This window comes from Hemiscyllium ocellatum, chromosome 9, assembly GCF_020745735.1.
Source record: "Hemiscyllium ocellatum isolate sHemOce1 chromosome 9, sHemOce1.pat.X.cur, whole genome shotgun sequence".
NCBI classification, from domain to species: Eukaryota; Metazoa; Chordata; class Chondrichthyes; order Orectolobiformes; family Hemiscylliidae; genus Hemiscyllium; species Hemiscyllium ocellatum.
The window spans coordinates 78851387-78875720 of record NC_083409.1 but is presented as its reverse complement, the minus strand read 5'-3'; the positions used below and the strand labels follow the sequence as shown (position 1 = coordinate 78875720).

General features: G+C 41.3%; 1 protein-coding gene across 2 annotated transcripts in view; it reads right to left on the bottom strand.

Annotated features, from left to right (window-relative positions):
* dmap1 (DNA methyltransferase 1 associated protein 1) overlaps nucleotides 1-24334 on the bottom strand; it is an 84306-nt gene that overhangs the window by 41627 nt on the left and 18345 nt on the right. For both annotated transcript variants that reach the window (XM_060829866.1, XM_060829867.1), the window contains exons 4-5: nucleotides 11062-11257; nucleotides 10314-10472 (exon numbers count right to left, since the gene is read on the bottom strand). In XM_060829866.1, the coding sequence (XP_060685849.1) occupies nucleotides 10314-10472; nucleotides 11062-11257 (355 nt within the window). The remainder of the gene's footprint in view (nucleotides 1-10313; nucleotides 10473-11061; nucleotides 11258-24334) is intronic.

Here is a 24334-nt window from a genome sequence, read left to right as displayed (position 1 = left end):
AGTGAGAGCCTTTTACCTTGGATGGTGATGGCTAGCACGAGGAGACATAGCTTTAAATTGAGGGGCGACAGATATAGAACAGATGTAAGAGGTTGTTTCTTTATTCAGAGAGAGTAGGGGCATGGAATGCAGTGTCTGCAATAGTAGTAGACACGGTAAGTTTAAGGACATTTAAATGGTCATTGCATAGAATGGAATAGTGTATGTTAGATGGGCTCCAGATTGGTTCCACAGATCGACGCAACATTGAGCGCCGAAGGGCCTGTACTGCGCTGTAATATTCTATGTTCTTTGCTCCCTATTATAATTTCCCAGTTTATGACTGTAAGGGATGTACACTTATCTTTATTAATCTTTTTTTCTCTTCACATATTTATAGAAGCTTTTATGGTCAGTTTTTACATTCCTTGCAATATTACTATCATACTTTATTTTCTTCAATTGATCAAAGCTTTTATCCTCTTCTGTCAAATTCAAAAATGCTCCCATTGCCTGCTGCTTTTTTTCTGACAATTTTATATGTCTCCTCATTGGATCTAATACTATTCCTAATTTCTATTGTAAGCTATGATTCAGTTGCTTTTCCAGTTTTATTTTTGCACCAGTCCCTAATCTTTCCCAACGTATTCTCTTGCTTTTTATACATTTTTTTTAAAAATCCTTTTCGGTTTTCCTTTATCCTACCTGTTAATGCTTTCTCATACATTCTTTGCTTTCCGAATTTGCCCCACACTTTTTAAAGTTCTAAGGACTCTGCTGTAAAGAACTATTGGTATCTGCCATGAGCTTCTCTTTTCTTTCTTAAACCTAACCTTTATGACTGGTGACAGTGTTTTCTTGTTATGTCACTCACATTATCTTTACAAGAAATCTGAGAGTATGACAACTGACTGCTGTGAAAAGGTGTGGTGGTTTACGTTTCCTGATTGTTCTACCCTACAAGAGATCTACCAGGATAACAGAATCTGGGTTTGATTGACAATCTTTGAAAAATCTGGCAAATATATATTTAGGGGGAATATGCATTGTTGATTTGGAATATTACTATGTAATCAGCTTTGGTTGAAACTGAAGTTTGGGTTGGGGAGTTGACATTTTATTAAGGAAAAACTGCAACTAACATGTGAGAAATGTTCACTTGTTACTGGCTTCTCAAATCTGTTTTATCCTTGATTAAATCCTTGACAGGGAGTATAGAGTTAAATGAAAAGATAAGCAGTACAGACCTCCTAACAGTGGGCAGGAAATAGATAGTACATGTGGAAAGGCAAGGTCACGGTGATCATGGGGGACTTCAAAATGCAAGGTGGGTGAATAATGTTGCCGGTGGATCCAAAGAAAGGGAATTCATGGAATGTTTACAGGATGGCTTTTGGAACGACTTGTGATGGAGCTCACAAGGGAGCAAGCTATTCTGGACTTAGTGCTATATGATGAGGAGCTGAAAATGTGTTGCTGGAAAAGCACAGCAGGTCAGACAGCATCCAAGGAGCAGGAGAATTGATGTTTCGGGCATGAGCCCTTCTTCAGGAATGAGGAAAGTGTGCCAAGCAGGCCACGATAAAAGGTAGGGAGGAGGGACTTGGGGAAGGGGCGTTGGAAATGTGATAGGTGGAAGGAGGTTAAGGTGAGGGTGATAGGCCGGAGTGGGGGTGGGGGTGGGGGCGGAGAGGTCAGGAAGAAGATTGCAGATTAGGAAGGTGGTGCTGAGTTCGAGGGTTGGGACTGAGACAAGGTGGGGGGAGGGGAACCAGACTTTATAAAAGATCTTAAAGTAAGGGAACATTTAAGAGGCAGCGATCATAATATGGTAGAATTCAGTCAAAGAGAGCAGACAAAATTGGATGTAATGGTGGTACAGTTAAATAAAGGTAGTTACAGGGGCAGGAGAGAGAAACTGATGAAAAGTGACCGAAAGCAGAGGATAGCAGGGAACACAGTAGAGCAACAATGGCAAGGGTTTCTGGGTATAATTGAGGACAGAGTATAGAGCTTCATCCCAAAAGAAAAGATGGATTATCCAGGGGGTGATTAGACAGCCATGGCTGACAAAGGAAGTCAGGAAATGTATCAAAGAGATCCTTTAAAGTGGCCAAGAGCACTGGGAAAATCAGAAGATTGGGAAGGCTACAAAAACAAACAAACAGAGGATAACAAAGAGAGAAATAAGGAAGGAGAGGATCAAATATGAAGGTAGGCTAGCCAGTAATATTAGAAATGGTAGTAAAAGTTTTTTTTAAATACATAAGAAACAAACAAGAAGCAAAAGCAGAAATAGGGCTGTTTCAAATTGATGTTGGCAGGCTAGTGTTGGGAGATAAGGAAACAGCCGAAGAACTTAATAAGTACTTTGCGTCAGTCTTCACAGTGGAAGACATGAGTAATATCCTAACAATTAATGAAAGTCAGGGGGCAGAGTTAAGTATAGTAGTCACTACAAAAGAGAAAGTGCTAGAAAAGCTAAAACGTCTAAAGATTGATAAATCTCCTGGCCCTGATGAGCTACAGCCTAGAGTTCTGAGGGAAGTGGCTGAGGCAAGGGTGGAGGCGTTGGTTGTGATCTTCTAAAAGTCACTGGAGTCAGGGAAAAATCCCAGATGATTGAAAATCGCTGTTTTAACCCCCTTCTTCAAGAAAGGATCAAGACAAAAGATGAAAAATTATAGCCGGTTAGCCTAACCTCAGTTCTTGACAAAATTCTATAATCCATTGTTAATGGTTGGATTGGATTAGAACAAGTCAGTATGGATTTAGTAAGGGGAGGTCACGCCAGACAAATCTGTTAGAATTCTTTGAAGAGGTAACAAGTAGGTTAGACCGGGAAACCCAGTGGCTGTTATCTACCTTGACTTCCACAAAGCCTTTGATAAGGTGCCTCACGGGAGGCTGCTAAGTAAGGTGAGGGCCCATCGTGTTCAAGGTGAGCTAGTAGCATGAATTGAGGATTGGCTGTCTGACAGAAGACAGAGAGTTTGGATAAAAGGTTCTTTTTTTGGAATGGCTGCCGATGACAAGTGGTGTCCCGCAGGGTTCAGCGTTGGGGCCGCAGCTGTTCACTTTATATATTAATGACCTGGATGAATGGAATGTCGACACTTTGGCAAAGTCTGCTGATAATACAAAGTTAGATGGACAGGCAGGTAATACTGAGGAGGTGGGAGGTTGCAGAAAGATTTAGACAATTTAGGCGAGTGGTCCAGAAATTGGCTGATGAAATTCAATATAAGCAAATGCGAGGTCTTGTACTTTGGGAAAAAGAACACAGGCATGGACTATTTCTAAACGGTGAGAAAATTCATAAAGCCAAAGTACAAAGGGATCTGGGAGTGCCAGGCCAGGATTCTCTGAAAGTTAACTTGCAGGTTGAGTCTGTGATTAAGAAGGCAAATGTCATATTGTCATTGGTCTCAAGAGGGTTGGAATACAAAAGCAGCGATGTGCTTCTGAGACTTAATGTAACTCTAGTTAAGTTCCATTTAGAATACTGTGACCAACTTTGGGCCCCACACCTCAGGAAGGACATAATGGCACTGCAGCATGTCCAGCGGAGATTCACACGGATTATCCCTGGAATGATAGGCCAGCATACAATGAATGACTGAGGATCATAGGATTGTACTCATTAGAGTTTAGAAGGTTGAGGGGAGATATAATAGAAACTTACAAGATAATGCATGGTTTAGAAATGGTGGACGATGGGAAGCTGTTTCCATTAGGCGGGGAGACTAGGACCCATGGGCACAGCCTTAGAATTAGAGGGGGTCAATTTAGAATGGAAATGAGGAGATATTTCTTCAGCCAGAAAGTGGTGGGCCTGTGGAATTCATTGCCATGGACCACAGTGGAGGCCAGGGCATTAAATGTTTTCAAGACAGAGATTGATAAATTCTTGATCTTGCAAGGAATTCAGGACTATGGGGAGCATGCGGGTAAGTGGAGTTGAAATGCCCATCAGACATGATTAAATTGTGGAGTGGACTTGATGGGCCGAATGGCCCTACTTCCACTCCTGTGTGTTATGGTCTCAAATAAATTATAAAGCAAAATTTATGCTAAAAATCTGGATAAAGACTCAAGTACTTGCATTTCTATAGTGCCTTTTATGAAATCAGGATGTCTCAAGGATTTTAAGTACTTGTTCTAAGTTAGGAGCATACGGCAGTCAATTTGTGCACAGCATGGTCCCATAGATACTAAGTGATAATAGCCAAATAATCTTCGTATTTTTTTGTGATCTTGATTGATGGATAAATGTAGGCCAGGTATCAATGAATATTTCTACAATACCATTCATCATTATTAATGACTGTTGGTAAAGTACAGAAATAGGAGGGTAAAGCAGATGAATGATGAGCTGGAAAGATGTTGCAGAATGGTTTATATCATCTATAACTACAGGTGAGATAAGAGATGACTGCAGAATGTCTACTTATGCCTTTGCTTAAGAAGGGTGTAAGGAGAATCCTAGGAACTACAGAACTGGGAGTTTGACTTCAGTGGTGGGTATAATTGATGGAAATGATTCTGAAAGGTAAAATGTATATGCATTTGGGGATGCAAGGAATCATTAGGGACAGTCGGCATGGTTTTATGCAAGGAAAATTGGGTCTCGCAAACCTGATCAAATGTTTTGAATAAGTAACCAGGAAGATTGATGAGGAGAGAGCAGGAAACATTGTTTACGTGGACTTGGAGTAAAGCCTTTGATAAGGTTCCGCATGGTAAACCAATTAATAAAATTAGATCACATTGGATTCAGCGTGAGCTTGCCAACTGGATACAAAATTGGCTTGAAGACAGGACACAGAAGATGGAGCTTGGGGTTTGTTTTTCAGACTGGAAGCCTGTCACCAGCATGGTTACACAGGGATTGGTGCTGGGTCCACTTTTCTTTGTCATTTATTTAAATTATTTAGATGTGAATATAGAAGACACCGTTCATAAGCTTGTGGATGACACCAAAATTGATGGCATAGTTGACAGTGAAGTAAGTTTTCTATGATTACAAAGAGATCTTGATCAATTGGGCGAATGGAGTTTAATTTGGATAAATATGAGGTACTGCATTTTGGTAAAACAAACAAAGATAGGAATTATACAATTAATGGTAGGGCCCTAGTTAGTGTTGCAGAACAGAAAGACCTTGGGGTTCAGGCACATAATTCTTTAAAGTTTGCATCACACATAGATAGGGTGGTTAAGAAGGTAAGCATGCTAAACACGTTCATTGGTCAGAAGTTTGAGTGTGGGATTTGGGAAGTTATGTTGAGGTTATACAGGGCTTTGGTGAGATTTACTAGGATGTTGCCAGGGATGGAGGTTTTGAGTTATTAGGAGAGACTGGACAGGTTGGGACCTTTTTTCACCATAGCATAGGAGATTGACTGGTGCCTTCATCAAGAGGTATGGATAATGTGAATCGCAGGTGTCTTTTCCCTAGGGTGGGTGATTTCAAGGCTAGGGGACATATTTTTAAGGTGAGAGGAGAAAGATTTAAAAAAAAGATAAAAGGCATTTTTTTTTAGAAACAGAGATGGTTCACAGTGAAATGAACCAGAGGAATTATGGATGCAGGTGCAGTTATGTTTAAGAGGCATGACTAAGAAATGTTTGGAGGGATATGGGCCAAACTCGGGCAGGTGGAACTAGTTTAGTTTGAGATTATGATTGGCATGGACTGGTTGGACTGAAGGGTATGTTTCTATGCTGTACATCTCTATAACTCGAAGCGAATGTTTCAGATCTCTGGGACAGACTCTAGGGAGGATGGCATGTGAACAAGCTGGGTGGGTTGCACCTAAACAGGGCTAGCACTCAGTTCCTTGAAGAGTGTTTTACAAATGCTGCTGAGGGGGCTTTAGACTAACTTAGCAGAGGTATAGGAATCAAGAGAGAATATTAGAGAAGAATAGAAGGGCTCATAAAATACTTCAAGAGACAGTTATCAGGACCATAGAGAATAGTATGCCAATAGGTGAAGTTGGAGTAAGGGAGAAACAAATGAATCAAGATTACTGTGCATCTATATAAATGTACGGATAATATATATCTTAGTAAACATTTACAGATTTCCATTTAGAAATATGAAGCCCTGGCTTAAGAAAGGACAATTCTAGGTGTTAAATATTGCTGGGTACAAGGCATCAGGAAAGGAAAAGAGGGAAAGAAAGTGGCAAAAAGATCGAAGAATTGCAAAATCATACCCTTATTCAAAAAAGGTTGCAAGGATAAGCCCAGCAATTACAGTCCAATCATTTTAACTTCAAAGGTGAAAAAGCTTCTGGAAACAAATATCGTGGATAAATTAGTAGTAAATGGAATAAGTGAATTAACATAGAAAAGCCAACATGGTCTTCTAAAGGGTGTCATATTTAATTAACTTGGAAATTTTGTTAGAAGAGGTAACAGAAAGGGTTGATGAGACTAATGCATGGTTAGAAAGCTTTTGATAGTGATACACTTCAGATCTGTGAGGAAAGTGATGACTTATGAAATACAAGTATATTACCAATATGGCTTTTTAAAAAATTGAGTGATAGGCAACAGTAATGGTCAATTAGTATTTTTAGGGGGCTAGAGCAAGGTTTGTAGGGGGGTCAGTACTGAGACCCTTGTTTTTCCCAAAATATATCAATATAACCATGAATATGTCAATAGTCTACATCTTGGTGTGCAGGGAAAAGTTTGTGAATGATATGAACAGTGATTCTGACAGGTGGTGGTTCTTCACCCAGAAGTAGGAAATAAATAATTTTTATATCAAAATCAGAAAGCTAGTTGAGTCGTACAATTTTTATATGCCTGTTAATGGTTAATTCAGCAATGGCCCGCATCTTGACATAGGTCATCTGACCATCTGCTCCAAACAATAATACGTATTGTAAAGGTCAGAAGCTTAAAATAACATAGTAATTGCTCGTAATAGAAGAAATCATTTATGAATAAAGAACACATGCAGTTTGAACTGTTGGTAATACTTTAGAAGTTACTCCACATTTAACTTTGCCCCCTTTAACATTTCCTCACTGATATTAACATGAAACAATGAGGTCTATAACCTCGTTTAGCGACATTTGTTTTAATGTGGTTTCTTACCAGTCTGACAAAAGGCCACACAATCAGATTTGCACCATGATCTTCCAACCCCTCTCTCTCACACCACACCACTCTTACCCCAGCTGCAGTCTCTGTGTTCACAAACTAGTCTCTTGATTAACATCCCATACCTGGACTCATCCTCCCACTACTTTCGTCTCCTGAACCTGTATTCATTGTTCAAGATACAATACAAATACAAAGCTGGATGTTCAGCATTATGCAAGTACTGATCCCAATGGTTTGATATATTAAGCTGGAGCTGTTAAAATTCATGTTTTTTTAAATGCTTTCCCTCACCACTTCCTTTTCCTGAACCCCCACTGTAGGCAAGGTTTTACAAGGAATAACAAGAGGAGCAATTTTGACTGTCATTTTAAAAAAAAAGTGATTGCCATGTTTGCATCCTCAAAAACTGTAAATCCGCACCTTGACTCTGGCTTCAGATCAGATCTGGATTTTGAACAGAAAAAGGCACAAAGGCTCAGGAGAGAGGAAAGAGCAAAACATTGAATCAGGGAGTGAAGTTTGGTGAGAGGATAAGTCAGGGAGGCAGAGAGATTGCTCCTCAGAGAGTCAGGGACAAGATGATTTGCAGCAATCAACAGGGTAGGGAGGGAGATTTGGGAAACAGGATCAGCAGCAAGTAGGAGATATTATACATTTTTACATATTTTAAAGCATTTCATATTTAAAAAGGTACTTTGTTTACAAAATTTAGCAATATAACGTATTTCAACTTTCATGGTAAGATGCGTTGATCTTTTGTTTCTGCTAAAGAGGGTCTTATTACAACATTTACACTATTCTAATGGGAAAGCATGATCCACTTGAAGTCATAGGCCAACAGCTCTCTTGGCCATCTCATCTGCGCCAGTCAAAAACTATTCTAATCCCATTTTACAGCACTTGGTCCATTGCCTTGCATGCTTTCACATCACAAGTGCATATAAGTATTTCTTAAATGTTTAGATGGCTTCTGCCTCTACCACCATAACAGGCACTGAATTCCAGATTCTCACCACCCTCTGGGCAAAAAATATTTTCCTCACATCTTCTCTAAACTTTCTGCCCTTAACTTTAATCTATGCCCTCTAGTCATTGATCCCTCCATCAAGAGGAATTTTTATTTTCCTGTCTATGCCCCTCATTATTTTATACGTCTCGATCATGTCCCCCCCCTCCCCCTCAGTCTCCTCCATTCCAAGGAAAACAACCTAAGTCTGTCCAATCTCTCTTCATAACTGAAACTCTCCAACCCAGACAACATCCTGGTAAATGTTCTCTGACCCCACCCCTCCAACTGTAACAAGGACAGAATGCCCCTGGTGCTCACCTTCCACCATACCAACCTTCGCATAAGCCAAATCATCCACCGACATTTCCGCCACCTCCAAAAAGACCCCACCACCAGGGATGTATTTCCCTCCCCACCCCTTTCCGCCTTCCGCAAAGACTGTTCCCTCCATGACTACCTAGTCAGGTCCACGCCCCCCCCCTATAACCCACCCTCCCATCCTGGCACCTTCCCCTGCCACCGCAGGAACTGCAAAACCTGCGCCCACACCTCCTCCCTCACCTCTATCCAAGGCCCTATAGGAGCCTTCCACATCCATCAAAGTTTTACCCGTACATCCACTAATATCATTTATTGTATCCGTTGCTCCCGATGCGGTCTCCTCTACATTGGGGAGACTGGACACATCCTAGCAGAGCACTTTAGGGAACATCTTCAGGACACCCGCACCAATCAACCACACTGCCCCATGGCCCAACATTTCAACTCCCCCTCCCGCTCTGCCGAGGACATGGAGGTCCTGGGCCTCCTTCACCACCAGACGCCTGGAGGAAGAACGCCTCATCTTCCGTCTCGGAACACTTCAACCCCAGGGAATCAATGTGGACATCAACAGTTTCCTCATTTCCCCTTCCCCAACCTCACCCTAGTTCCAAACTTCCAGCTCAGCACTGTCCCCATGACTTGTCCGATCTGCCTATCTTCTTTCCCACCTATCCCAATCCACCCTCCTCCCTGACCTATCACCTTCATCCCCTCCCCCACTCACCTATTGTACTCTATGCTACTTTCTCCCCACCCCCACTCTCCTCTAGCTTATGTCTGCCTTTATTCCTGATGAAGGGCTTTTGCCCGAAACGTCGATTTTACTGCTCCTCGGATGCTGCCTGAACTGCTGTGCTCTTCCAGCACCACTAATCCAGAATCTGGTTTCCAGCATCTGCAGTTATTGTTTTTACCTCTCCAATGCTATAACATCCCTCCTGTAATGTGGATTCCAGAACTTCACACAATGTTCTAGATGCAGCCTAACCAGTATCTCACACAATTGCAGCATAATAACTGTGCTCTTAAACTCCATGCCTCAACTAATAAAGGCTTCTTAACTATTTTATCTACTAGAGTGAGATCATACTCCTCTGGAAGAGGTGGGACTTGAACCTGGGCTTTCTAGCTGTGTGGTGAAGGGCTTTTGCCCAAAACGTCGATTTTCCTACTCCTCAGATGCTCCCTGACCTACTGTGCTTTTCCAGCACCACTCTAATCTAGACTCTGAATTCCAGCATCTATAGTCCTCACTTTTGCATATTTTATCTACTAGCCCTGATACCTTAACCAGTTCTCAGGGTACGACAGCTCATCATGCATTCCCTTGCCTTGTTTGTCCTGATCAAGAGCATCAGCTCACATTTAACCAGATTAAATTCTGTGTATCACTGATGAGGTCATCTGACCAACAAAAACAGAAATTATGGGAAAAGCTCAGCAAGTCTGGCAGCATCTGTGGACAGAAATCAGAGTTAACATTTCAAGTTAAGTGACCCTTCCTCAGAACTGCCATCTGCATTTCTTTCAGTTTTTATTTAACTCATCTGATCAATCAGTCCATACTCTCTGAAAGTTGAAGGCTAGCCTCCTCATTATTTACCACCACTTTGCCAATGTTTTCATGATTTGTGAACTTACTGATCAACCCCCCTACATTCAAGTCTAAAACATTTACATAAATAATGAACAAGTTGCGATTTCAAGAATAAAGTCACAACTTTAAATTAGATCTAATTTATGAAATAAAACAGAAGACTGCTGGTACTTTACTGAACATGCTCAATAGAAAACAAACCTTTACAATTTTACAGCTAACCAGATGATCTTGCATTCATTTGGATTATATTCATTCATTCACTGTTCCCTTACTTACCCTGAACTGCTGGTGGTCATAGCGATCATGGATGACAATAAACCGGAGATCAAAGCGTTTGCAGAGGTCAAAGAGATGGTCTGTTTCTGCTTTGGTCCATCCATCATCATGTAGATACATCTGGTATTCCTGCTCTGAATATACAGGTACCTGGACTGTCTTAAGAACCACAAAAAAAATTATTCTGAATTTACTTAGAACCTTTTTCAATCAAACAACAAGCTTGATATAATTCGAAGAATCGCTACTGACTTTGGCTATTCCACTTCTCTCACCGATTACTTGGCAAAAGGAAGACACATTTTTCACCATTGCTCAAATATCAGTAACAGCTGTGCAAGATCCCTACTGATCTTATTTATAATCACATGAGCTGGTGCAAAATTGCAGCTAATACTTCACATGCATCAATTTCACAAAATACCACACAGCAATCAAAGGGCAAAAGGATGTTACATTTTATTTTAACACTACAGTCTAGACAGGCACATACAGAGGTACATATATAGTACCTCAAACTAAAATACATTATAAAATTTTACCATTACTAATTTGTAAAACAATCTGCAGAACAATCTAGCAACCTGTCCAGAAAAAAAGGTGATGGGCTTGTATCATAGCTTCTTTTCTCAGCAATGTATAACTATGCCATTATCCCATCATTCTGATCCCCTCCCCTCCCCCTCTCCAACCCCAAGGAACAACGTGTCTTTTGTAATTGTTTTGCCAACTATTAGATGTGTTCTACCTTATTAAACCTTGCAAAAGGATAATCTTTGCCTTCATCTGCAAGCCGTCTCCAATGGAAAAATATTGCACCATCCTTCCTAGCTGGGTTGGTGAAAGGCATCCATTTCCACGGTCGGACCTTTTTACACCCCAACTTTGCCTTAACAGTCCTGTACCCTTGTGTCGTGTCACTTGGAAGTAATGGAGGGGCATCCCTTTTCAAAACATAAAGGAAGATTTTAAATTGTAGTTAACAAGCACAAAAATACACCTTTATCTACAAGAAATCCTGTTAAAAATCTTACTTCCTTATTTTCAGTTGTTCAACTTTCAAGTTAGATTTGGGTAAACTGTGAATTTGTATGTTAATAATTTTCATTCAATCTTGCTACATTACCTCTTACTGTTAGGTTGTTGCTGGGATATTAAATCTGAGAAAGCACAGGCAATGATTCAGTTGAGAGATGGCTAACATGCACAGCTAATGTCACCAACTGACAAGTGGAACTTAAGACTCATGGTTTTTGGAAAATGATAGGAAATTGCACCAAGTAGGTGACGAAAAAAAAAAGGCCAAGGATGGAACCTTTCAGAATTTGAAAGCTAATGAATACAATTGGGTAGCTAATAGTAGAACAAATCAAGCCCCACTGAAACAGACAGAAAACTGATATTGGAGGAAGTATGGTTGACCAGAGTAGGGATAGACACACACACATACCCACGCTTCATTAAAGTACAAAATATGAAAACAGCTGTACAACTTAAATATAATTTGTGCCTCAGTAAGATAGCAAATGATGAATTACTTGTGGCTCATCGGAGCTCAATTACTTTAGATTTCAGCCATCCTTTATTGTGCATGCAATAGCCCTTAAATCACTTGCAATGGAGTTTTTCCCTCCCTGGAGGTGGCGAAGGAGGTGATGAGAAGGACAATGATTAAGAATATTTGTCTGAAAAGAAACTCACTTCCTTCTCACCACCTCTGCAATTAAGTGCTGGTAAGAAGGTGTCATAGAATGACAGAATCCCTACAGCGTGGAAACAGGCCCTTCCGCCCAACAAGTCCACACTGACCCTCCAAAGAGTATCCCACCCAAACCTATTTCCCTACCCTATTACTATACACTTATCCCTGACTAATACACCTAACCTACTCATCCATGAACACTATAGCAATTTAGCATGGCCAAATGACCTAACTTGCACATCTTTGGACTGTGGAAGGAAACCGAGCACCCGAAGGAAACCCATACAGGCATGAGGACAATGTACCAACTCCAGAGTCACTCGAAGCTGGAATCAACCACAGGTGACTGGCACTGAGATGCAACAATACTAACCACTGAGCCACCATGTCGCCAGGACATTGGTTCGTCCACTGTTGGAATATTGTGTGCAATTCTGGTCTCCTTCCTATCAGAAAGATGCTGTGAAACTTGAAAGGGTTCAGAAAAGATTTACAAGAATGTTGCCACCGTTGGAGGAATTGAGCTATAGGGAGAGGTTGAATAGGCTAGGACTGTTTCCCCTGGAGCGTTGGAGGCTGAGGGGTAACCTTATAGAGGTTTATAAAATCATGAGGGACATGGATAGGATAAATAGAAAAAAAGTCTTTTCCCTGCGGTGAGGGAGTCCAGAACTAGAGGGCATAGGTTTAGGGTGAGAGGGGCAAGATATAAAAGAGACCTAAGGGGCAACTTTTTCACGCAGAGGGTGGTATGTGTATGAAATGAGCTGCCAGAGGAGGTGGTGGAGGCTGGTACAATTGCAACATTTAAAAGGCATCTGGATAGAGATATGAATAGGAAGGGTTTGGAGGGATATGGACCAGGTGCTGGCAAGTAGGACTAGATTAGGTTGGGATGCATGGTCGGCATGGACGAGTTGGACCGAAGGGTCTGTTTCTGTGCTTTACATCTCTAGGACTCTATTCTGTGGACGATTTTCTCAACTCACCAGCAATTAAGATCCTTCTTATGTGCTATGTTTAGGAAGGCCTCCAATTGCCCCAGTCTGGGGTCAATAAGATGCACAAATGGAGTAAGCATAAAAAGGACCTCTGAAAACAACCTCCATGCCCTTTTCTCTGCACCCCTCAATCCCTGCAAACTGAACCCCCAAAAAATATTTTTATAAAGTACCTTCTCAACACTGGATCACATCAGAGCAGGCCTCAACCACTGGATTTTCAGACCTAGAAACAGCCAGCTTCCAAATGGCTGGAAATATCTCATGGATGACGGTCACCATTGTTGTGGCACCTTATAACACACTGGACTGCCCAACAGTCAGTTTCCTAAGAGGTGAGAGTTAAGTGAGGCTATCTCATTATTGGTGGGTGACATATTAGTCATCACCCAACTCAACATACCTACCCATACTTTGAGACCATCTGACTAGTTTCCACAGACTAATTGTAGCTACCCTTTCATTCACTAGCTCATTTCTCTGTACAAACAAGAAAATACATTGCAGAAACAAGTGTACAGGAGGAATTAATAATAGCATGACAGGAAGTAGGAAGCAAAATCATAAATGAGCAAGTTCAAAAAATAGATTTGGCTGAGAAATACAAAACTGGAAAAGTTATTGAAATAAAAAAGATAGCAAGTTAATGAACAAAAGTAAAAATGTCAAAAAAAATCAGGAAAGTTTGCCAACAGTCTTTAAACCAAATTTGTTTATTGATACAATTGGATCTCAGCAATCTATGGCAAATTTTTAAAATTCCTTCATTTTCAAATTTCCAAATGAGCCTGGCTTCTCTCTTCCAACTTCACAATCTTCCAAGATATCTGCATTTATTGAATGCTGATCCCTCAAGTATCCCAGATGCTGATCACTCCACCACTGGTTATCATGTCTGCAGCTGCCTAGATCCTGAGATTTGAATTCCCTTCTTACATCACTCTGCCTCTCTTTTTTGCCTTTAACAGATTCTTTGAAATCAACCTCTGCAAAGCTTTTGATTATCAACCCTAACACTCTTTTATGGCTGGGTGTCGAATTTTGCTTTATAACACTTCTGTGAAATATCTTAGAATGTTTTTATATCAAACAGGACTACATAAAGTGGTTGCTTTTAAGGCCTGTTGTGAGCACTATACGTTAGTTCTATCGCAACAAAGGAATCAGACTTTGTGTGGGTATTGCAGCTGAGGACAGATGTGATTAGACAAAGGTAGCTTTGTCTATTGAGACAAAATGATCAATGTTTTTCATCAAATAAATTGATTGTTTTTATGAACAAAGAGGGACTTATACTGAGCCCACCTTGTGAACAATAGCTGCTTTACAATTAATACTCAGCATGATCTAGTAAGTTACAATCTTTCAGTTTTATTCTTTGATATGAGGTGGACATCTTTGACAAACTTAGCATTTGTTGTGCATCTTTACATGCCCTTGAACGGAGTGAGTTAGTAGGTCATTGAGCTCAGCATACCCACAGTGCTGTGGGTCAAGAATCTCACAAGCTAATCCAGATAACGACAGTAGATTTCCTTTCTGAAAGGAAATTAGTCATAGTCATACAGCATGGAAACAGACCCTTTGGTCCAACTCATCCGTCCTAACCAAACCTAGTTCCATTTGCCAGGCATTTGACAAATATCCCTCTGAGATCAGGTGATGTCACTAAACAAGTAATGACTGGTTGGTGGAGTGGGCAGATAGGTGTCTGGTGAGATTCCATGCAAAGAAGTGCGAGGACCTTGGCGGGAAGAACATTGAAAGATAATATAAAGCCATATACAGGTCCAGAGAATGTGGTTAGCTCTGCTGCCTCACAGTGCCAGGAACCTGGATTCAATTTCACCCTCAAGTGTACACATTGCACATTCGCCTCTTGTCTGCATGGGTTTCCCTGGGTGCTCCAGTTTCCTTCCACAGTTCAAAGGTGTGCAAGTTAGGTGGATTGGCCATGCTAAATTGCCCATAATGTCCAGGGGTGTGCAGACTATGTGGATTAGCCGTGGTAAATACAAAGTTACATGGATAAGGTGGGTGGGGGGGGGGCGGTTGGGTCTGGATGGAATACTCTTTGGACCATTGGTGTGGACTTGATGAGCTGACTGGCCTGCTTCCATCCTGTAGGGATTTGATGATTCTATGATTGATCTGTGCATATGTGTAAACATTGAAGGTGGCAGGACAGTGGAGTACAGTTAATAAAGCATACGAATCCTCAACTTTATTAAAAAGGGATTAGCGTACAAAAGCAAAGAACTGATGTTGAACACAGTCATTACACCACTTGTCAGAAAAAAGAAAGCATACGTAAGGTTTAGGAAATTGAAAGCAGACAGAGCCCTCAAGGAATACAAAGTTGATAGGGAAGAACTCAAAGAAGAAAGTTGGAGGGCCAAAAGGGGACATGAAATATCTTCAGCAAACTGGATTAAGGAAAATTCCAAGGTGTTTTATACAAGGAGCAAGAGGTTAGTTACGGCAAGGGTAGATCCAGTCAAGAATAAAGGAGAAAGATTTTGCACGGAACCAAAGGAAATGGATGATGCCCTTACCAAATACTTTGCATTGGTATTCACAAAGGAGAAGGGGATGGTGAGTATCAGGAAGATATGCTGATATTGTAGGGCACGTCAATATAAAAGAGATGTTGGTGTTTTGAAAAGCATTAAGGTAGACAAGTGCCTAGGATGTGTTTAGTAGTGACATTATGCTGGGAGTGATGAAAATGGTAATGATCCCTTGGCATCCTGGTAGCCCACAAACCTATCAACACACTTAAACAGCAACTAATGAACTTAAAGGATCCACTAGATACCACCAGCAAAACTAACATCATTTACAAGATACCACGCAAGAACCATAAAAAACACTACAGCGGAAAAACTAGCAGGAAACTTGCCACCAGCATACTGGCAACCAAAAGACACAACCCACTATCACTAGTTTCTATACACACAAAGAAGGACACCACTTTGACTGGGACAACACACACATCCTCGGACAGGCGAAACAAAGACACACATGAAAATTCTTAGAGGCGTGGCATTCTATCCCGAACTCCATCAATATACGCATCGACTTAAATCCTATCTAACTTCCCTTGGGAAAAAAAAACTGGAAATGACATCACCCAGCTTGAGAAACTAAGACCTATATGAGAGGCGAGACAAACCACCAGCGCTTCACCAGAGATTCTCACTGATGATGTTACCTAGTATGGTGATGAAACGTCTGAAAACAAACCTTCAAGCTCAGCAAGTTAACTTACAGACTTAATGACTCCTTGAATTTGAAGAATGATGGGGTGAAAAACAATGACAAGGAGTACACTTTCCTAGCTCTGGAAAAAGGGGAAGGAATGAAGGTAGAACTGTAGGAAGTGGGTGGACCGTCACCCATAGTGTTGGTGGGATGGCAGGGGGACCCTCATTTGAGAGAGAAAGGAAGACATGCCAATGGCATTGTTCTGAAAGGTTGTATTATGAGAACAGCTGTGATAGATGGAGAAATTAGGAGAATGAAATGGAAACTTCACAGGAAGCATGGCATGAGGAACTGTAGTCGAGGTGGCTGCAGGAGTCAGTTTGTAAAATCAGTAGACACCCAGAAGAGGAGACAGAAGACAAGAAATGTAATGGAAAAGTCAGAGATGGATCAAATGAAGATAGGTTGGATGGAAACTAAGAAAAATTGATTAATTTACTCAGACCTGGATGACAGCAAGAAGCAGTACTGATACAGTCACCAATGTAGTGGAGGAACAGTTGTCGGAGTGGGATAGAGCAAGACTGAAACAAAGAATGTTCCACACACCCCTCAAAAAAGCCTGCATAACTACGGGTTATGTGGGTACCCTTAGCCACACCTTTCACCTCGAGAAAATTAAAGACTAAAGACAAGAAATTGTTCAAAGTGAGAATAGGCTCAGTAAGGCATAGAAAAGTGGTGGTGGATGGATACTGTTCAAGCCTCTATTCCAGGAAAATGCAGAAAGCCCTTAGACTGTCTTGACGAAGAAAAAAGGTGGAGAGGGATTATATGCCCATAGTGAAGAGCAAATATTTAGGATCAGGAAACATGGAATTTGATTGGCTAAATTCTGGCAAATGGCATTAGATTAATGTAGAATATCTGATCAGTATAGGCGATTTGGACCAAAGGGTCTGTTTCTGTGCCAAACATATTTAAGACTCGAACTGAGATAGGGAGTCAGAAGAAAAATGAATGTAGTTTGAAAGAACCCGAACAAAGGGATAAAAAAAATAAAGTTGAGGTTGGAAGGAATCAGTTCAGATGAGATTGGAACACGCAGAAATGATGAGTCTTGTCAGGTCGGTCCCATTTGTGAAATTTAGGAAGAAAGTTGAAGTTGGCTGTTCAGAGCTCAGCTACCAACAGCTGGGAAGGTGTGGAGGGAAGATCTCAAGAACAAACAGTTCTCAAAACAACAGCTTGATAGTCAGTGGTGGGACTATGATACAAGAAAAATTAGAAGTCACAGAAAATTGGGCTTAGCCTATGAAAGGTAGAGGTCAATACACCAGATAACAATAGCACCGAGGCAAAGTGAGGACTGCAGATGCTGGAAATCAGAGTGGTGCTGGAAAAGTACAGCCGATCAGGCAGATCTGAGGAACAAGAAAATCGATGTTTCAGGCAAAGGCCCTTCATCAGGAAGAGATGAACAGTAGCACCATCCTTGTCAATAGTTTGATAATATCAGGATCTGACATGAAAAACAGAACATACTGGACTGGGAGAAAGAAGCAGAGAAATTCAGGCAGACATTGTCATGCCAGCAGTTCTCAATGAAGCCAGTTTTGGGGGTGGGGGGTGGTGGTTGGAGAGAGAGAGAGAGAGAAAAGGCACTTTCCAAAGTAATTAGGTACAGGGCAAAGGTACAGATTTAGAGGGAAGAGGATGGGACAAAAGGTCCAGTGCTGTATGGGTGCACTCATTAAGTGCTGGAGCTAGCATTCCCTTACATATGAACAGAAGAAGAAAAATATTTCCTAATAAGGTGTTGAATGAGTTGAAGAATGTAATGGAATTGGGGGCCAGTAAAAGTTTGGAATAGGAGGGACTGGTGCGGACATAAGAAGGGTCTATACAAATTTACCATTCATGTATACATACAAATTAAAAGAGTAGACTTTCTGACCCCACAAATCTATTCCACATTCAGTAAGGTCATAGTTGATCTGATTGCAGCTTCAACTCTACATTCTGATGCACAATGGAATACATTGTGTGGAAAGTTTGTTAAATAGTTATACCTCAGGTATGTTTAAACAAATCCAGACTGAAATAGAAAACTTTTAAAGCAAGCAAGAATATAAAACCATTTAAAGCCTTCGAGACATTTTTAAAAAGCAACCTTCTATTGTTGTCATTCTTAGGGTTAAATGAAAGAGACAATAGCTCAAGACATATGAGGAGTAGGGACAATTGTGAATTTATAAAACACCGAAGTATCCTATAGGAAGGTTGTTGTGAAATTTGAAAGGGTTCAGAAAAGACTTACAAAGATGTTGCCAGGATTGGAGGGTTTGAGCTATAGGGAAAGGTTGAATAGGCTAAGGCAGTTTTCCGTGGAGCGTTGGAGGCTGAGGGGTGACATTATAGAGGTTTATAAAATCAAGATGGGCATGGATAGGGTAAATAGACACACAGTCTTTTCTCTGGGATGGGAGAGTCCAGAACTAGAAGGCATAGGTTTAAGGTGAGAGGGAAAAGATTTAAAAAGGGACCTAAGGGGCAAATTTGTCACACAAAGGGGTGTCAGACATAAATTCTCCTGCTCCTCAGATGCTGCCTGACCTGCTGTGCTTTTCCAGCACCACACTCTCAACAAAGGGTGGTGCATGTATGGAATGAGCTGCCAGAGGAAGTGGAGGAGGCTGGGACGATTACCGCATTCAAAAGACACCTGGCTAGGTGTACAAATGGGAAGGGTATATAGGGCCAAGTGCTAGCAAATGGGACTAGATTAAGTTAAGATATCTGGTCATCATGGACAAGTTGGACAGAATGGTCTGTTTCTGTGCTGTACATCTCTATGACTCTATTCCCAAGTCCTGCAATATTTAATCACAGGATACGATTAACACTTTTGTCCCCACTTCCCAGCCTGAGACTAGGCGGATTGAGAAGTCAGAAGGGAAAAGATTGGGTGAGGTGAGGAAGGGTTAAAGATCTGACGCTGGAATGTGGGGTGGGGAGTGAGAGATTATTAAATTTACAGGTAAGGGTGACTGAAGATCTGAACATGCAGCCTCAGGAAAAAGGAATACCCACGAACTAAAAAGTTGAGATTAAAATTAAAAACTCATCAGAAAATGAATTCTTAGACATATAAAATAAAGCCATTCCAAAAGCAATTGATAAAAAGAAAGTCCATGAGATTAAAAGGTGCAGTAGTAGTGAGGATACAATACTGGGCAAGACAAAAAGTACAACGTAGTAGCGAATAGAAAAAACATACATCGATTAGATTACTTACAGTGTGGAAACAAGCCCTTCCACCCAACAAGTCCACACCAACCCGCTGAAGCGCAACCCACCCAAACCCATACCCCTACATTTACCCTTTCACCTAACACTATGGGCAATTTAGCATGGCCAATCCACCTAACCTGCACATTTTTGGATTGTGGAAGCAAACCAGAGCACACGGAGGAAACCCACGCAGTCACGGGGAGAACGTGCAAACTCCACAGAGAGTCGCCTGAGGCGGGAATTGAACCCAGGTCTCTGGTGCTGTGAGGAAGCAGTGCTAACCACTGTGCCACCCATTAATCGATGTTGGAAACCAGAAACAAAACAGACATTGCAGGGAAAACTCAGTTCTGAAGAAGGGTGCATGGACCCAAAATGTTAACACTGTTTTCTGTCCACATAACTGCCAAACCGGCTAAGTTTTCCCAGCAATGCCTACTCTTGTAGTGGTGAATAACTGATCTCAAGGTAAGCAGTGATGTCTCCAGAGTCAGTATTAGGACTACTACTATTTTTAAGATACTACCAATGTTAACCTGGATATAAGAAACAGATGTTTTGACTGAACTGGCACTCAGAGTTTGAGAGACTGTGTTTGCGTGTGTGGTTATGGGAACCTACCCTGCTCCAGATGGTCATCCTGCAACATGAAACACTTCAAGAAGCACAAAATGAAATGAAGCAGGTCATCTACTCTCTTTTCAGGAACAGGTCCTGTCTTCAAGTTACCATCGAATCAAACAGCCTTCACTAACTGGGCACTGAAAGTCAGTCACAAGAATGAAGGGGAGAATGATTGAGAGGGACAGTGGTGTGTAGAGAGAGGACGGAGAGGTATTGAGTACAGATGGCCCTGAAAGAAGACTCCACCTCTTGTCTGATGCAATAGTTAAAGTTGCCAAGCTCCACACATGGAGTAGGCCTAAAGCACCCATTAATTGGCCATTTAAGGATTTTAGTTACTCAAGGGTGGGCAAACCTTACCCACCTTCAAACTTGTTGTCAGAGGGATGCATGATCCAGCCCATAACATTGCAGATGTTACGAAGCTTAGAAATGTAGTTAATAGAAGTAAATAATAAAGGTTTTAGAAACTTGAGGAGGACAATGGATACATGGCAAATAATGTTTAATGCCCAGTGTAAAATGATACATTTTGAACAGAAAAATGGTGGGCTGTGTAAATTAAATTGCTCAAATTTAATGAGACTATAAATAAAGAATAATTAGTGGAAACAGATTTCAGATAATTGGCAAATAAATAAAGGGCAAATAATTTTGAAAATGTATCAAGAACTGGAATGCCCTACCTGAAAATGGTGGAAGCAAATTCAAATGTAAGTTACAAAAGACAACTGAATATATGCTTGAAAAAATTAAATCTGCAGGCACATGGAGAGAGAACAAGAACATTGGACTAATTGCATAGATTTTTAAAGAGTTGGCATAAGCACAATGGGCTGAATAGCCTCCTTGTAGGCTATAATATTCTATAATACAAATTAGTAAAAGTAGATATTTTCTAATCAATCTGTTCGGAGACCCTGGGATATATGGGACTTGACCCTGGGACACGATCACTACTCCACAAGAGCCCTGAATTCAGGGGTGGGACTTGAACTCACAACCTTTTGGCTCAGAGGCAAGACTGCTACCTCCTGAGCCATGGCCAATATGCTATCATTAACTCCACATTCCTTTTCAATTTACTCTATTACAATTGACACTAAATATCCCAGGGTACCAGTGCTTTGAGCGGGATTGAGAGAAGTAAAAGGGGTGGAGGAGTTGCATTACTGGTCAAGGAAGATATCACAGCTATGCTGAAGGAGGGCACAATGGAAGACTTGAGCAGTGAGGCAACATGGCAGAGCTCAGAAATAGGAAAGGTGCGATAACAATGTCAGGATTGTACTAAAGGCCTCCGAACAGCTAAAATGAGATGTAGAGTGATCATAGAAAGATATAGGAGCAATAGGGTGGTGGTGATAGGAGATTTTAATTTTCCCAACATTGACTGGAATTCACTTAAGTGTTAGAGGTCTGGATGGAACAGAATTTGTAAGGAGCATCCACGAGAGTTTTCACGAGTAGTATGTAAATAGTCCAACTAGGGAAGGGGCCATACTGGACCTGGCGTTGGGAAATGAGCCCTGCCAGGTGGTTGAAGTTTCTGTAGGGGATTACTTTGGGAATAGTGATCACAATTCCATAAGTTTTAGAATACTCATGGACAAAGATAAGAGTGGTCCTAAATGAAGAATGCTAAATTGGGGGAAGGCCAACTATACCAAAATTCGGCAGGAGCTGGGAAATGTAGATTGACAGCACCTGTTTGAAGGGAAATCCACATTCAATATATGGGAGGCTTTTAAAGAGAGGTTGATTAGAGTTCAGGAGAGATAATGTCCCTATGAAAATGAGGGATAGAAATGGTAAGAAATGGAGGTCCCCAGAGGACTGGATAATTGCTAATGTTGCCCCCTTGTTTAAGAAGAGTAGCAGGGATAATCCATGTAATTACAGACCTGTGAGCTTGATGTCAGTGGTACTGGAGAAGATACTAAGAGGTAGGATATAAACTCATTTGGAAGAAAATGGGCATATCAGTGATAGGCAGCATGGTTTTGTGCAGGGAAGGTCATGTCTTACAAACCTAATAGAATTATTTGAAGAGGTGACAAAGTTGATTGACGAGGGAAGGGATATAGATGTCATATACATGGACTTTAGTAAAGTGTTTGGTGAAGTTCCCCATGGTAGGTTGATTGAGGAGGTGAAGGCGTGTGGGATTCAGGGTGTTCTGGCTAGATGGATAGAGAACTGGTTGGGCAACAGGAGACAGAGAGTAATAGTGGAAGGGAACTTCTCAAAGTGGAGACCTGTGACCAGTGGTGTCCCACAGGGACGTGTATTGGGACCACTGTTGTTTGTGATATACAACAATGATTTGGAGGAAGGTGTAGGTTGCCTCGTTAGCAAGTTTGCAGATGAAACTAAGATTGGTGAAGTAGCAGATAGTGAAGGGGACTATCAAGAGAATACAGCAGAAAATAGATGGATTAGAGAGTTGGGCAGAGAAATGGCAGATGGAGTTCAATCTGGACAAATGTGAAGTGATGCATTTTGAAAGCTCCAAGTCAAGAGTAAATGGAAAAGTACTGGGAAAATTGAGGGACAGAGAAATCTGGGTGTTCAGGGCCATTGTTCCCTGAAGGTAGCAACGCAGGTCAGTAGAGTGGTCAAGAAGGCATACGGCATGCTTTCGTTCATTGGACGGGATATTGAGTTGGCAGGTCATGTTACAGTTATATAAGACTTTGGTTTGGCCACATTTGGAATAGTGCGTACAGCTCTGGTCGCCACATTATCAAAAGGATGTGGATGTTTTGGAGAGGGTACAGAGGAGGTTCACCTGGTACAGAGGGTGTTAGCTCTTAGGAAAGGTTGAGTAGATTAGGATTATTTTCATTGGAAAGAAGATGGTTGGGGGGGACCTGATTGAGGCCTACAAAATCATGAGAGGTGTAGATGGGTGGATAGCAAGTAACAGTCTTTTCCCTGGGGTGGGGGAGTCCAGAACTAGAGGGCATAGGGTGAGGGGGACAAGATATAAAAAAAGACCTAAGGAGCAACGTTTTCACAGAGGGTGGTACGTGTATGGAATGAACTGCCAGAGGAAGTGGAGGAGGTTAGTACAATTGCAACAATTAAAAGGCATTTAGATGGGTATATGAATAGGAAGGGTTTGGAGGGATATGCGCTAGGTGCTGGCAGGTGGGACTAGATTGCATTGGGATATCTAGTTGGCATGGACGAGTTGGACCAAAGGGTCTGTTTCCATTCTGTACATCTCTATGACTCTAAACATTTTCCCCAGAGTACAGGACTCAATTACTAGGGGTCACGAGTTCAAAGCGAGAGGGAAAAGGTTTTAAGATAAAAGGGGAAAAATCTTCACAGAGGGTGGTGGGTGCCTGGAATGCATTGCCAGTGGAGGTGGTAGCGGTGGGAACAATACCATCATTTAAAATGTATCTAGACAGATACATGAAGATACAGTCCCCTAGAGAATAGGCAGCAGGTTTAGACAGAGGACCTGGATTGGCACAGGCTTGGAAGGCCAAAGGCCTGTTCCCAGACTGTAAGGTTCTTTGTTCAATTGCAAAGCTGCTTCTACTTTCAAGAACAAAAATGGATTAAATCACTGAGGTACATTTATTCTCGAGTATGTTGAATTAGAAACATTCATTGCATACATCAAATATTGTTTTCCTACAACTAAGTTTATACTAAAATCCAAATCGAAGTGGCAATGTAGATGTCCAGTCAGTGACTGCAGTCATTACTTAAAGAAAATGCCATTTAAAACAATTCTGATTAAAAACTTAAAAAAAAAAGGTAAGCTGATTTTAAAAACGTGCTTGTGCTTTTTTACACTAGTTTTGTCCATCATATCAAAGAATCATCATTTCTATTTTAGTCATCCCAAGATCATCAGCTCCTGAAGGAGGCAGTTCTACAAATATCCTCACTCTCAATAATGGAGAACCCAGCACATCAGTGCAAAAGATAAAGCTGAAGGATTCACAATAAGGTTCAGCCAGTAGTGCTGAATTAGTGATCCATCGCACACTATTTTAAAAACTCCCAGCATCACCAGTGACAGTCTTCTGTCAATTCAATTCACTCCATACGATACCAAGAAATAGCTCAAGGCATTACATGTTGCAAAGGGTCTAAGCCCCAACAACATTCTGGCAATGTCAACAAAGACATTGCAGCAAAATTGCAGCATTCCTAGCTAAGCTGTTTCA